The 16770-nt window shown below is 42.3% G+C and overlaps 1 protein-coding gene across 1 annotated transcript in view; it reads left to right on the top strand.

The window, feature by feature from the left end:
- The window catches only part of LOC130367488 (troponin I, slow skeletal muscle-like), a 62452-nt gene extending 47460 nt beyond the window's left edge, over positions 1 to 14992 (top strand). Inside the window, exons 9-12 of the mRNA XM_056569911.1 lie at positions 1231 to 1320; positions 1853 to 2029; positions 5143 to 5258; positions 14756 to 14992. Coding sequence (XP_056425886.1) covers positions 1231 to 1320; positions 1853 to 2029; positions 5143 to 5238 — 363 coding nt within the window. The 3' untranslated portion in view covers positions 5239 to 5258; positions 14756 to 14992. The remainder of the gene's footprint in view (positions 1 to 1230; positions 1321 to 1852; positions 2030 to 5142; positions 5259 to 14755) is intronic.
- The last annotated feature ends 1778 nt before the right edge of the window (positions 14993 to 16770 follow it).

Raw genomic sequence — 16770 nt, 5'->3', positions numbered from 1 at the left:
TGTAAAAAAAAATGTAAAAAAATGTAAAAGTAATGAAAAATCCCCTCCCCCAATAAAAAAGTAAAACGTCCGTTTTTTCCTATTTTACCCCCGAAAAGCGTAAAAAACAGTTTTTATAGACATATTTGGTATCGCCGCGTGCGTAAATGTCCGAACTATTAAAATAAAATGTTAATGATCCCGTACGGTGAACGGCGTGAACGAAAAAAAAAAAAAAGTCCCAAATTCCTACTTTTTTAATACATTTTATTAAAAAAAAAATTATAAAAAATTTATTAAAAGTTTTTTATATGCAAATGTGGTATCAAAAAAAAGTACAGATCATGGCGCAAAAAATGAGCCCCCATACCGGCGCTTATACGGAAAAATAAAAAAGTTAGAGGTCATCAAAATAAAGGGATTATAAACGTACTAATTTGGTTAAAAAGTTTGTGATTTTTTTAAAACACAACAATAATATAAAAGTATATAATAATGGGTATCATTTTAATCGTATTGACCCTCAGAATAAAGAACACATGTCATTTTTACCATAAATTGTACGGCGTGAAAACAAAACCTTCCAAAATTAGCAAAATTGCGTTTTTCCCCACAAAAATAGTGTTTTTTGGTTGCGCTATACATTTTATGATATAATGAGTGATGTCATTACAAAGGACAACTGGTCGCGCAAAAAACAAGCCCTCATACTAGTCTGTGGATGAAAATATAAAAGAGTTATGATTTTTAGAAGGCGAGGAGGAAAAAATGAAAACGTAAAAATTAAATTGTCTGAGTCCTTAAGGCCAAAATGGGCTGAGTCCTTAAGGGGTTAAAGATGTTGTCTGGTTTAGAAAACCCATGTTCGATGACCCTATCTGTAAATACTGAGTTTGTGGAGGAGAAAGAGGGTCTTTTATTCAGGACCTTCATCTATTAGAATAAACAGTAGCTACAAAGAATATCTTCTACTTTGGAGGACCTGGCAGGTCCATGTATTGCACAGATAGTCTATCCATATTAACAAGAAATTGTGTAATACTTCATTTCTCCTGTTGGGGTGCTGTAGGGAAAATTACCAGTTATTGATAATTCTCCCATACATTAGAGCTTACTGATTGGGTTCTTGTAACATAAAAACCCAAACCTTTATATTTTTTACTTTCCTTTACCATATTACCCCAAGATTTGGGACACTGAACATACGTACAGAATTTATTCATTTTATGCCAATTTATTTTCCCCTTTTAGCAATTGTGCATGAAACTTCACAGACAGATTGACGTGGTGGATGAAGAGCGCTATAATATTGAAGAAAAAGTCAAAAAGAATGGTCTGGAAGTAAGATTTCGCAGATTTTTCTTTATAGAATGTTCACCTCGTTACTCAGCCCCACACATCTTATCCCCTATCCAAAGGATAGGGGATAAGATATCTGATCGCGATCTCCCTGCTGCACCCGGCGTTCGTTTAGAGTGTCGGGTGCAGCGCTGGAGGCTTGTGATGTCACAGCCACGCCCCCTCTATGCAAGTCTATGGAAGGGGGCGTGGCGGACGTCACGCCCCCTTCCATAGACTTGTATTGAGGGCGTGTGGCTGTGACGTCACGAGCCTCCACCCCGCATCGCCAGTCATCCGGCACGGAGCGAAGTTCACTCTGTGCACCGGATGTCTTGAGTGCCACTGCCGACATTGTGGGGGTCCCCAGCAGCGGGACCCCCTTGATCAGACATCTTATCCCTTATTCTTTGGATAGAGGATAAGAAGTCTAGGGCGGAGTACCCCTTTAACTTCAATGACAAATAGAGGACCAGATTTTTTTTTAAGGTATCTTTCCTCCCCAAATTTAACATGTTAACATTTTTCTCCATAGATTGACAGCTTAAATCAGAAAATTTTTGACCTCAAGGGAAAATTCAAGCGCCCCAACCTGCGCAGAGTCCGAATTTCCGCAGACGCCATGCTTAAAGCCCTGCTGGGTTCCACACACAAGGTCTCCTTAGATCTGAGGGCCAACCTGAAGTCCGTCAAAAAGGAGGAGAATGAGAAAGTAAGGCGCCTGTTACGGAGTTATTACCAGGGGCGGATCCAGAGTCCAGTCTCAGGGGGGGCACTATTAAAGTATTTTGCAGAAAATAAGGCGTTGCTTACGGAACCCAGAGGGTAATGAGTATGAGCAGTGGTGATGCTAGGGTTGGTGTCACCTGGTGCGGTAAAAAAATGGTGTTATGCCATAAACCTCCCCCCAAAGTAATTTTTTTGCCTGGTGTAGAGCGTTGTGGTAAATTATGTCACGTCCCCTCCCATCGAGCCTCCGCCCCCGCAATGCCAGTCATCCGGCATGGAGCGAAGTTCGCTCCATGCACCAGATGTCTGGGGTGCCACAGCTGAGATCGCGGGGGTCCCCAGTGGAGGGACCCCCATGATCAGACTAGTGATGAGCTGCAGGGGCCATATTCAAATTCGCGATATTCTGCGAATATATGGACGAATATTCGTCCTATGTTCGCGATATTCGCTATGTTAATTTTCCCCATAGAAAACCTATCCTGCTCTGGACAGTTCCTAAAATGGACAGAGGTGTCAGTAGAGAGCACTGTGGTCAGACAGAAAGGAAATTCAAAAAGAAAAGAACTTCCTGTGGAGCAAACAACATCTGATTAGTACAGGAAGGATTAAGAATTTTTAATAGAAGTCATTTACAAATCGGTTTAACTTTCTGGCACCAGTTGATAAAAATATAAATGTTTTCCACTTTCCACATCCCTTTAAACAAGACTGGTGACACCAATTTGTCAGTGAAGTCATACATTTCCAGGAGGACTAACAGAGGAAAGGGACTGTAATGTGAACAGTCCCTTCCAAGGAAGGATTCCCATTATGGTGGCCTCTCCCTGTGTCTTTACCGATCTTTGTATTCGGTGCTATAGCTCCAGGACTTCATAGTATAGATCGACCATCGCATGTTCTACTAATCCCACAAACCTGTTGTTTTGGGTGGAGCGAGTACAACTCAGGAATCTGTCAGCAGCTATAATCATTTTACTGCCGGCCCGAGGCTCTTCAGGCTTCTTCTGCTGTACTTGATGCATATCAGGATTCATAAACGGATTTAGTTTTTCTGCGGTTACAAACCTTCGTGTCTTTATTTTGGCTCGACAAAGAATTTTGGTGCCCACATGCCGTGATACGGGTATCACCTGGCATCTAAGAAATGTACACATTGCAACACTGCACAACAGTATACCAGTCCTTGGTTGACCCAGCTGTGTATTATATGTTTACGGCTTACTACCATATTTACCATACCCAGACTAACCATACATACTGTGCCCGTCCCAATGCCCAGTGATGGCATCATGCCTATAGATATATAATCCCCCAATACACAATGGTATATTACTCCAGCCCATCTGGCACGGTCATGTAGTGCCTCTAGGAATCAATGGATTAGTGCTCGGGTCCTGCCCATGTAAACACATCATTGTTTTACCCCAAAGCAGGTGACTCAGTAATATACAGTAATGCCAATGCCAAGTGGCATATATGTGGTGTCTCGAGGTGTGAAGGTGAGGTGTATGGGGCAGATGTTGTAGCCCAGGGGCAAGGTGTTGTTAACCCCTAAATGTTCGTGAAGCCAGGGCATGGTGTTCCCGGTAACCACACGAACGGTAGCACCGCTATCCCTAGGTTAGGCAGGACAATAATAGTCCAAGCAAGGCCAGGTTAGGGTTAACGGTAGCTTTACTGAGGTAGACAGATGGTAACAGTCTTTACAGCTAGGCCAGGATCCCAGAGAGATGACCAGTAACACAGGGGACCTCGCAGCTTGCTGGGACTTGCAGTGACTTGACAGACTTTAGCACAGCCAGACTGACTATAATGAACTTGACTTGACTGTAGATAGTGACAGCAGACAGAGATGACTTGACTTACTGACATGTGGCTGCTGGTTAGGCTTGAGGCCTCCAGATGTGCTGGACACTGGCTCTGAGACGTCTCGTCTTTACTGTGCCTCAGTAGGAAGTGTGGTAGAAAAGCGAGGTAGTAATGGCTCCTCCTCTTATAAAGGGGGCTGAGCCAGAAGCCCATAGGTCGAGCTGCAGGTCACCTGGTTAGCTGGTGCTCTCTGGGTTACAAATACATCAGGTGGACACATTATCATGTGACAACTTAAAGGTTCTTTATACATAATACATATAACACTATGGGGGAGATGCTGCAGGAGAGCCCCTAGGACACAGAGGGACTCAACCTGACAGGGCCTAAGTACTGTACGGGACTATATTCCGCACTGGGACATCACATATAGTAGTGATAAAATGCAGTTGCACTGGGCAATATCGTTCCCCAGGTGATATAGGATTATAAAGAAGTATAAATGCACCTAAAATGGTATGTTTGGGTGATAAAGTGCTTACACAGCTCTAAACGTTTCCCACATGCTTAACACTCCTAATGTAATACACAGTAATAAACAGTAATGTCAATCCAAAGTGGCATATAATAGTAATGCCACATCCAGCCCCAGCTGATATAGGGTTATAATAAAGCGTATGTCCTTAAGATGGCATTTAACTATGATCCAGGCGACACAGTGGTGTTATGCTGTGGTAATACAGTGCTTACACAGCTCTAAAAGTTTCCCACACTCCTAATGTAATAGACAGTAATAAGCAGTAATGCCAATCCCCAATTTACATATAATAATAATGCCACGTCTTGCCCCAGCTGATATAAGGTTATAATAAAGTATATGCCCTTAAGATGGCATTATGCTAACATCCAGGTGAAACAGTGGAATTATGTTTTTTTATATATATATATATATATATATATTTTTTTTTTTTGATACAGTGATTACACAACTCTAAAAGTTTCCCACATGTCTAACACTCCTATGAGACTGTAAATATTGATGTGGGTGGCAAATGGCTAACATAGCATGGTTTTCAGCCTCTAGTATGGTGTTTCCCAAGCAAGGTGCCTTCAGCTGGTGCAAAACTACAACTCCCAACATACCCAGACAGCTGTCCGGGCATGCTGGGAGTTGTAGTTTTGCAACTGCTCAAGGCACAATGGTTGGGAAACACTGCACTAGTATTTAATCTTTTGGCGTCTAAATATACTACATTGGCTTTTCTTTTCTTTTTTTTTTTACAGGAAAAGACGGTCGAGGTTACTGATTGGCGTAAAAACATTGAAGCCATGTCCGGCATGGAAGGCAGAAAGAAGAAGTTTGACACTAGTAATGCATAAGAGAGGAGCAGATTATACAGGTATACACACCGCCATTTCACCTGTCTGAATGTGATATACTATGGGAGGGGGGGCTATTGGTCACTAGTCCCATCCCCAATTTTACATTTTACAAGCGGCATTAACTGAATGACTAATCCCATTATTAATGTAACTAATAAAATGACAATTAACTAGTCTCATTTTCTTAGCCATTACTTACTTTGCTTTGTTTACTAGTCCCATTCACTATATCATTAGTCCTGTTGCTTTACCTTCTAGTCCCATTCACTATATCATTAGTCCTGTTGCTTTACCTTCTAGTCCCATTCACTATATCACTAGTCTTGTTGCTTTACCTTCTAGTCCCATTCACTATATCACTAGTCTTGTTGCTTTACCTTCTAGTCCCATTCACTATATCACTAGTCTTGTTGCTTTACCTTCTAGTCCCATTCACTATATCACTAGTCTTGTTGCTTTACCTTCTAGTCCCATTCACTATATCACTAGTCTTGTTGCTTTACCTTCTAGTCCCATGCACTATATCACTAGTCCTGTTGCTTTACCTTCTAGTCCCATTCACTATTTCACTAGTCCTGTTGCTTTACCTTCTAGTCCCATTCACTATATCACTAGTCTTGTTGCTTTACCTTCTAGTCCCATTCACTATATCACTAGTCTTGTTGCTTTACCTTCTAGTCCCATTCACTATATCACTAGTCTTGTTGCTTTACCTTCTAGTCCCATTCACTATATCACTAGTCTTGTTGCTTTACCTTCTAGTCCCATGCACTATATCACTAGTCCTGTTGCTTTACCTTCTAGTCCCATTAACTATTTCACTAATCCTGTTGCTTTATCTTCTAGTCCCATTCACTATATCACTAGTCCTATTGCTTTACCTTCTAGTCCCATTCCCTATATCACTAGTCCTGTTGCTTTAGCTTCTAGTCCCATTCACTTTATCACTAGTCCTGTTGCTTTAGCTTCTAGTCCCATTCACTATATCACTAGTCCTGTTGCTTTAGCGTCTAGTCCCATTCACTATATAACTAGTCCTGTTGCTTTAGCTTCTAGTCCCATTCACTATATCACTAGTCCTGTTGATTTAGCTTCTAGTCCCATTCACTATATAACTAGTCCTATTGCTTTATTTTTTTAGTCCCATTCACTATATCACTAGTCCTGTTGCTTTACCTTCTAGTTCCATTCACTATATCAATAGTCCTATTGCTTTGACTTCTAGTCCCATTCACTATATCACTAGTCCTATTGCTTTAGTTTTTTTGTCCCAATCACTATATCACTAGTCCTGTTGCTTTATCTTCTAGTCCCATTCACTATATCACTAGTCCTGTTGCTTTATCTTCTAGTTCCATTATCGCCTATATCTGCCTATATCACTAGTCCCATTGCTTCAGTCACTAGTCCCACTGCCTATATCACTAGTCCCATTGCTTCAGTAACTAATCCCACTGCCTATATCACTAGTCCTGTTGCTTTACCTTCTAGTCCCATTCACTATATCACTAGTCCTATTGCTTTAGTTTTTTAGTCCCATTCACTATATCACTAGTCATGAGTCCCATTCACTATATCCCTAGTCCTGTTGCTTTACCTTCTAGTCCCATTCACTATTTCACTAGTCCTATTGCTGTTGTCACCATTTCCATTGCCTATTTCTGTAGTCCCATTGCTTCAGTCATTAGCCCTACTTGCTATGTCATTAGTCCTATTGCTTGGTCACTAGTCCCCCTGCTTATAACAGTAGTCCAATGGCTTTATTCACTAGTCCCATTTCCTATATCACTAGTCTAATTTCTTTTGTCACTAGTCCCACTTGCTATATTGGCAGACCCATGCTTCAGTCACTAGTACCACTATCTATGTCAGTAGTCCCATTGCTTGGTCCCTAGTTCCACTGTTTATATCACTAGTCCCACTGCCTATATCACTACTCCCATTGATTCAGTCACTAGTCCCACTGGCTATATCACTAGTCCCATTGCTTCAGTAACTAGTCCCACTGCCTATATCACTAGTCCCATTGATTTAGTCACTAGTCCCACTGCCTATATCACTAGTCCCATTGCTTCAGTCACTAATCCCCCTGCCTATATCACTAGTCCTATTGCTTTACCTTCTAGTTCCATTCACTATATCACTAGTCCTATTGCTTTAGTTTTTTAGTCCCATTCACTATATCACTAGTCCTGTTGCTTTAGCTTCTAGTCCCATTCACTATATCACTAATCCTATTGCTTTAGTTTTTTAGTTCCATTCACTATATCGCTAGTCCTGTTGCTTTACCTTCTAGTCCCATTCACTATATCACTAGTCCTATTGCTTTACCTTCTAGTCCCATTCACTATATAACTAGTCCTGTTGCTTTACCTTCTAGTCCCATTCACTATATCACTAGTCCTATTGCTTTACCTTCTAGTCCCATTCACTATATAACTAGTCCTGTTGCTTTACCTTCTAGTCCCATTCACTATATCACTAGTCTTATTGCTGTTGTCACTATTTCCATTGCCTATTTAAGTAGTCACATTGCTTCAGTCACTAGTCCCACTTGCTATGTCAATGGTTACTTGGTTACTAGTCCTCCTGCTTATAACAGTAGTCTAATTGCTTTATTCACTTGTCCCATTTCCTGTATCTCTAGTCTCATTTCTTTTGTCACTAGTCCCACTTGCTATATTTGTCACTAGTCCCACTATCTATGTCAGTAGTCCCATTGCTTGGTCCCTAATTCCACTGCTTATATCACTAGTCCCACTGCCTATATCAATAGTCCCATTGTTTTAGTCACTAGTTCCACTGTCTACATAGCTAGTCCAATGCTTTGGTCGCTAGTCCCACTTTCTATATGGCTAGTCCAATGCTTTGGTCACTAGTCCCACTGTCTATATGGCTAGTCCAATGCTTTGGTCGCTAGTCCCACTTTCTATATGGCTAGTCCAATGCTTTGGTCACTAGTCCCACTGTCTATATGGCTAGTCCAATGCTTTGGTCACTAGTCCCACTGTCTATATGGCTAGTCCCATGCTTTGCACACAAGTCACACTACCTACATAGCTAGCCCCATTCTTCGGAAACTTTTCCCACTGGCTATGTCATTAGCCCCCATTGCTTTATTCATTAGTCCAGTTTACCATCTCCTGCACACTCTCCATAGATGGCAATGCACAGTATATCAGAGCGGATTCAGTCATAAGAATGAATATGTTTATTCTTTCGGCGGAGTAGGGGGTCCGGAATTTACAAGCGAAATTTCGGATTGGAATTCCTCTCTGAAAATCTGAAGTGTAAAATTTAAAAATGCTGAGACTATGGCATTTTCTCAGAAAATATTATTTAATTTTTTCCCATAGACTTTTATGGGATGGAAAAAAATGCCTAGAAATAACGCATGTGAATTAACATTGTGTTTTTTTTGTCTGCCATACCCCCCCCCCCCCCCACCCCAATTCTTCAGTAGAAATCCTTGAGTCACATGATGAAAGAATCACATGATTTGTTAGGCCAAAGAAAAACTAAAACCCACAAAAAAAAAATATATAAAATAAAATAAACACCAGAAAAACACTAAAGTCTATGGAAGGGGGGGAAACAGCACAAAAATAGCCATGTGGGTTTAGCATTGGAATTTTATTATTTTTTTGTTTGTTTTTGTAGGGGAGGGCGTTTTATCTGCTCTTGATCATTTTTTTCTGTGTGAAAAGCAGCGAACTATTGCAAAACATTCAAAAAAAGCAATTTGTGCTTAAATTGGAAGACGCCAGACAAAATACCAGGAAAAAAAAGCTGAAAAAAAGCAGAAGCTGTTTTTTTTTTTAAATTTATTTATTTATCTATATTTGCCTTAAAAAAATAAATAAAATAAATAAATAGTGTAGAAATGTCTGATGCAGTTTATTAATTTAAAAATAAATAAATAAAAGTGTGTAATAATATTCCACTATAGTGTGAAAAAACGAAATGATAAAAAACAAATCGCACCCCCCCCCCCCCAAAAAAAATAAATAAAAAAAAACGCCATATGTCATGGCCTTTGTTTTTGGGTGTTTTTCTTTTCAAATAAAAAACGCCATGTCAGTGCATATAGTGCCGCGCTGTTGTGCCGGTGTCTTCCCTTAATCAGACCCGCAGCGCTCGCAGGCGATTGCTTATCAGGTGACCACAGGGACACTTCAATGTGACATTGACCTTGACATTGACCTTGAAATATACACCCTGACAAGAGCAATGGTCACAACACTACAATTTTTTAGGCAACAAAATAAAAAAATACAAAAGATAAAAATAAAAAATGCGGCAGATGTGAATTCTCCCATAACAAATTGATAGTATCATATATTATATCAGTAATTACACCAGTGTTTCCCAACCACTGTGCCTCCAGCTGTTGCAAAACTACAACTCCCAGCACAGGAACTGAGCATGCATGTGTATGGTCACCTATAGAAGCCCATACTATGTAGCATGCCGCCAAATTCTGAATGGAGCTCTGGGTATGAATGGGTTATAGTGCGCAGCGTGACTCAAAAACACGATAAACGGGATAAGGGAATTACTCAGCATTCTGTGCAGCTGATATCTACATGGTACAAAGACAACCACAGAAAAGTTACTCTCCAACAATAGGCAAACATAAGTGGTGCAAAACTACAACTCCCAGCATGCCCGGACAGCCAAAGGCGAGACAGTGCCCACATAGTGCCATACAGTGCTCACATAGTGACATACAATGCTAACATAGTGCCATACAGTGCTAACATAGGGCCATACAGTGCTCACATAGTGCCATACAGTGCTAACATAGTGCCATACAGTGCTCACATAGTGCCATACAGTGCTCACATAGTGACATACAATGCTAACATAGTGCCATACAGTGCTAACATAGTGCCATACAGTGCTCACATAGTGCCATACAGTGCTAACATAGTGCCATACAGTGCCCACATAGTGCCATACAGTGCTCACATAGTGACATACAATGCTAACATAGTGCCATACAGTGCTAACATAGTGCCATACAGTGCTCACATAGTGCCATACAGTGCTAACATAGTGCCATACAGTGCTAACATAGTGCCATACAGTGCTCACATAGTGCAATACAGTGCTAACATAGTGCCATACAGTGCCCACATAGTGTCATACAGTGCCCACATAGTGTCATACAGTGCCCACATAGTGCCATACAGTGCCCACATAGTGCCATACAGTGCCCACATAGTGTCATACAGTGCCCACATAGTGTCATACAGTGCCCACATAGTGCCATACAGTGCTCACATAGTGTCATACAGTGCTCACATAGTGCCATACAGTGCCCACATAGTACCATACAGTGTCCACATAGTGCCATACAGTGCTCACATAGTATCATACAGTGCTCACATAGTTTCATACAGTGCCCACATAGTGCCATATAGTGACCACATAGTGTCATACAGTGCCCACATAGTGCCATACAGTGCCCACATAGTGCCATACAGTGACCACATAGTGTCATACAGTGCCCACATAGTGCCATACAGTGCCCACATAGTACCATACAGTGACCACATAGTGCCATACAGTGCTCACATAGTGCCATACAGTGCTCACATAGTGACATACAGTGCTCACATAGTTTCATACAGTGCCCACATAGTGCCATATAGTGACCACATAGTGTCATACAGTGCCCACATAGTGCCATACAGTGCCCACATAGTGCCATACAGTGACCACATAGTGTCATACAGTGCCCACATAGTGCCATACAGTGCCCACATAGTGTCATACAGTGCCCACATAGTGTCATACAGTGCCCACATAGTGCCATACAGTGCTCACATAGTGTCATACAGTGCTCACATAGTGCCATACAGTGCCCACATAGTACCATACAGTGTCCACATAGTGTCATACAGTGCCCACATAGTGCCATACAGTGCTCACATAGTATCATACAGTGCTCACATAGTTTCATACAGTGCCCACATAGTGCCATATAGTGACCACATAGTGTCATACAGTGCTCACATAGTATCATACAGTGCTCACATAGTTTCATACAGTGCCCACATAGTGCCATATAGTGACCACATAGTGTCATACAGTGCCCACATAGTGCCATACAGTGCCCACATAGTGCCATACAGTGACCACATAGTGTCATACAGTGCCCACATAGTGCCATACAGTGTCCACATAGTGCCATACAGTGCTCACATAGTATCATACAGTGCTCACATAGTTTCATACAGTGCCCACATAGTGCCATATAGTGACCACATAGTGTCATACAGTGCCCACATAGTGCCATACAGTGCCCACATAGTGCCATACAGTGACCACATAGTGTCATACAGTGCCCACATAGTGCCATACAGTGCCCACATAGTGCCATACAGTGACCACATAGTGCCATACAGTGCTCACATAGTGCCATACAGTGCTCACATAGTGACATACAGTGACCACATAGTGCCATACAGTGCTAACATAGTGACATACAATGCTAACATAGTGACATACAATGCTAAAATAGTGCCATACAGTGCTCACATAGTGACATACAGTGCTCTCTGCTGACACCTCTGTCCATGTCAGGAACTGTCCAGAGCAGGAGAGGTTTGCTATGGGGATTTGTTCTTACTCTGGACAGTTCCTGACACGGACCGAGGTGGCAGCAGAGAGCACTGTGGTCAGACAGAACAGAACAACTAACCTTCAGCAGCCGAGAAGTACTGGAAGGATTAAGATTTTTTTTATAGAAGTAATTTACAAATCTGTTTAACTTTTTGGAGCCAGTTGATATGAAAAAAATTGTTTTTCACCGGAGTATCCCTTTAACATGCAAATATATCTCGACTGTGGCTTTGTAGAAGAACTAAAATATGTCTTCTTTATTACTCTCGCTCATATTTGGCGTGTACAATCTACAGATGAAATATTTGGCTTTTGCCCAACAATTGTATTATTTGGAGAGGTGTGTTACAGTTATTGTCAATGGAACAGACGGAACAGGGGGAAATGCGGGAAATATTCGGAAATATGCAGACAGGGCGAGAAAGTCTATTAACAAAGAGATCATTCTGGCCTCTATTATCAATGGTTCTATTAGGAGGTTTTTTCACTGTATATTTAATGTTAGGTAACATTGCAAATTCTTTATTTTACTTGTCTTGTACTGATCTGGACTTATATCACTTCTCATACTATTATCTAATGCAGCACTAATTTGCATGCTGTCATGTGCGCTATGATAGTGCTTTACGGTGCTCACATTGGGCCAGTGTGCCCACATAGTGCCATACATTATTCTCATAGTGACATACAGTGCTTATATAGTGCCATACATTATTCTCATAGTGTCATACAGTGCCCACATAGTGCCATACATTATTCTCATAGTGACATACAGTGCTTATATAGTGCCATACATTATTCTCATAGTGACATACAGTGCTTATATAGTGCCATACATTATTCTCATAGTGTCATACAGTGCCCACATAGTGCCATACATTGCTCACAGTGTCATACAGTGCTTATATAGTGCCATACATTATTCTCATAGTGACATACAGTGCCCACATAGTGCCATACATTATTCTCATAGTGACATACAGTGCTTATATAGTGCCATACATTATTCTCATAGTGTCATACAGTGCCCACATAGTGCCATACATTATTCTCATAGTGTCATACAGTGCCCACATAGTGCCATACATTGCTCACAGTGTCATACAGTGCCCACATAGTGCCATACATTATTCACATAGTGACATACAGTGCTTATATAGTGCCATACATTATTCTCATAGTGACATACAGTGCTTATATAGTGCCATACATTGTTCACAGTGACATACAGTGCTTATATAGTGCCATACATTATTCTCATAGTGACATACAGTGCTTATATAGTGCCATACATTATTCACATAGTGACATATAGTGCTTATATAGTGCCATACATTGCTCACAGTGTCATACAGTGCCCACATAGTGCCAGTGTGTCCACATAGTGTCATACATTGCTCACATAGTACCATACAGTGTCCACATAGTACCATACTGTGACAACATAGTGCCATACAGTGCCCATATAGTGCCATACAATGCCCACATAGTGTCATACAGTGCTAACATAATGGCGTACAGTGCCCACATAGTGCCATACAGTGCTCACATAGTGCCATACAGTGCTAACATAGTGCCATACAGTGCTAACATAGTGCCAAAGAGTGCTCCATTTTGCCATACACTGCCCTCGTAGTGCCAGACAGCGCACCCATCGTGCCATACAGTGCTAACATAGTGCCAAACAGTGCCCACATAGTGCCACATACATTGCTCACATAGTAACATACAGTGTCCACATAGTACCATACTGTGACAACATTGTGCCATACAGTGCCCACATAGTGCCATACAGTGCCAACATAGTGTAATACAGTGCTAACATAATGGCGTACGGTGCTCAATAGTGCCATACAGTGCCCACATAGTGCCATACAGTGCCCACATAGTATCATACAGTGCCCACATAGTGCCATACAGTGCTCACATAGTGTCGTACAGTGCCCACATAGTATCATACAGTGCCCACATAGTATCATACAGTGCTCACATAGTGTCATACAGTGCTCACATAGTGCCATACAGTGCAAACATAGTGCCAAAGAGTGCCCCATTTTGCCATACACTGCTCTCGTAGTGCCAGACAGCGCACCCATCGTGCCATACAGTGCTAACATAGTGCCAAACAGTGCCCACATAGTGCCACATACATTGCTCACATAGTGACATACAGTGCTTATATAGTGTCATACAATGCTCACATAGTACCATACAGTGTCCACATAGTACCATACTGTGACAACATTGTGCCATACAGTGCCCACATAGTGCCATACAGTGCCAACATAGTGTCATACAGTGCTAACATAATGGCGTACGGTGCTCAATAGTGCCATACAGTGCCCACATAGTGCCATACAGTGCCCACATAGTATCATACAGTGCCCACATAGTGCCATACAGTGCAAACATAGTGCCAAAGAGTGCACCATTTTGCCATACACTGCCCTCGTAGTGCCAGACAGCGCACCCATCGTGCCATACAGTGCTAACATAGTGCCAAACAGTGCCCACATAGTGCCACATACATTGCTCACATAGTGAGTACATAGGAGGACAGGATAGGAGATCGGGAAAAAAGGTCGGCATAGGAGGTTGGGATAGGAGGACGGGATAGGAGGACAGTATAGGAGGTCGGGACAGGAGGTCGAGATAGGAGGACGGGATAGGAGGACAGTATAGGAGGTCGGGACAGGAGGTCGAGATAGGAGGACGGGATAGGAGGTCGGGATGTGAGGTTGGGATATGACAACAATATAAGAGGACGGTTTATTTTCCTCCCCAACAAGGATTAGGAAGGAAAAACCGGGCAACGCCGGGTACTCAGCTAGTTATACTTATAAAAATGCAGAATAATGATAAAAAGGAATTTTATGTTTTCCAGAAGGAAAGAAGAAGAAGAGGTATTTTATGTTTTTGAGAACCTGAAACTTTAAGTCCGAGCGTTTTTCAGTCCATTGCCGCTTGTGTCTTCCCGCAGCAACTCAGCACTTACGTAGTAAAAAGGTCAAATATTCTACAGCTGTGATGGTAAAGGCTTTGTGTCACCTTTGCAACCAGTTTTCTTTTTTTGTTCCATAGTGCCGATGTATCTAAAAAGATAAATAAACTTTGTCATAGGTCTTCATTAAAAATTTTCCTGTGTGAATTTCTATGTGCAAAATGTGTTATGCTAAGCCTCAAAAAAATAGACACAAAAAAAACACCCTGTTCCAAATTACAATGACCCCCCGACCTACGATGGCCCCGACATACGATCATTTCAACATACGATGGCCTCTCAGAGGCCATCGCATGTTGAAGGCAGCATCAACATACGATGCTTTTGTATGTCGGGGCCATCGCATAAACGGCTATCCGGCAGCGCAGACTGCTTCAGCTGCTGCTGGATAGCCGTTTACGGTGCCCCGTGTGGTCCGCTGACGATCACTTACCTGTCCTCGGGGCTCCGGCGCGTCCTCTTAAGGATCCCCTGCATCATCGGCGCTCTCCATCGTCGTCATCACGTCGCTGCGCACGCTGCATGCGTAGCGACGTGATGGCGGCGAAATTTTTGAGAAATTCCATTCGGCTATTTCTGGGCTACAGAGAACCTCAATAGGGGTGTAGAACACTTTGCATTGCCTCTAATCTGCATGTCATACTGAATAACAGTATTATTTCACTAACACAGCACACTCCCTATGCGTGTTACATGCATAGGGAGTATGCTGTGTTAGTGAAATAATACTGCTATTCAGTATGACATGCAGATTAGAGGCGACCATATAGTGGCTGAATGACAGAGCATGGAGGTGGCGGCAGCATGAGGAGACCATATAGTGGCTGAATGACACAGCCTGGAGTTGGCAGCAGCAAGGGGAGACCATATAGTGGCTGAATGACATAGCCTGGAGGTGGCAACAGTATAAGGAGACCATATAGTGGCTGAATGACACAGCCTGGAGCTGGCATCAGCATGGGGAGAACATATGGTGGCAGAATGAGACAGCCCTGAGCTGGCATCAGCATGAGGAGAACATATCGTGGCAGAATGAGACAGCCTGGAGGTGGCATCAGCATGAGAAGAACATATGATGGCAGTATGAGACACCATGGAGCTGGCATCAGCATGAGGAAAACATATGGTAGCAGTATGAGACAGCCTGGAGATGGCATCAGCATGAGGAGAACATATGGTGGCAGAATGAGACAGCCTGGAGATGGCATCAGCATGAGGAGAAAGTAAGGTGGCAGTATGAGACAGCCTGGAGCTGGCAGCAGCATTAGTAGAACATATGGTGGCAGTATGAGACAGTCTGGAGCTGGCATCAGCATGAGGAGAACATATGGTGGCAGAAAGAGACAGCCTGGAGCTGGCATCAGCATGAGAAGAACATATGGTGGCAGTATGAGACAGCCTAGAGCTGGCATCAGCATGAGGAGAACATATGGTGGCAGAATGACACAGCGTGGAGGTGGAGGTAACATGAGGAGAACATATGGTGGCAGTATGAGACAGCCTGGAGCTAGCATCAGCATAAGGGGAACATATGGTGGCAGAATGAGACAGCCTAGAGCTGGCATCAGCATCAGGAGAAGATATGGTGGCAGTATGAGACAGCTTGAGAGCTAGAATACTCTTAGTTTAAAGGGTACCTCTCATCAAAAAAAACTTTTGATATATTATAGATTAATGTATGCAGAATAACTTCACAATTGCATGTTATTAAAAAATATGCTTCTTTCTATTTAATTTTCCACTTTGAAGAAATGACCACTAGGGGTCTCCCTACCAGTCCTGGCAGCAAGCATTTCAGACTCATGCTGGAGTCCTAAACACTACGAGCTGCCAGTCTGCTTTGTTCACAAAGGAGAACACTCAGAGCTGCCAGCCTGCTTTGTTCACAGCCTGTTTGG

This window comes from Hyla sarda, chromosome 4 (assembly GCF_029499605.1).
Source record: "Hyla sarda isolate aHylSar1 chromosome 4, aHylSar1.hap1, whole genome shotgun sequence".
Taxonomy (NCBI): domain Eukaryota; kingdom Metazoa; phylum Chordata; class Amphibia; order Anura; family Hylidae; genus Hyla; species Hyla sarda.
The sequence above is the reverse complement of the archived record's forward strand: the minus strand, read 5'-3'. Positions and strand labels throughout refer to the sequence as shown.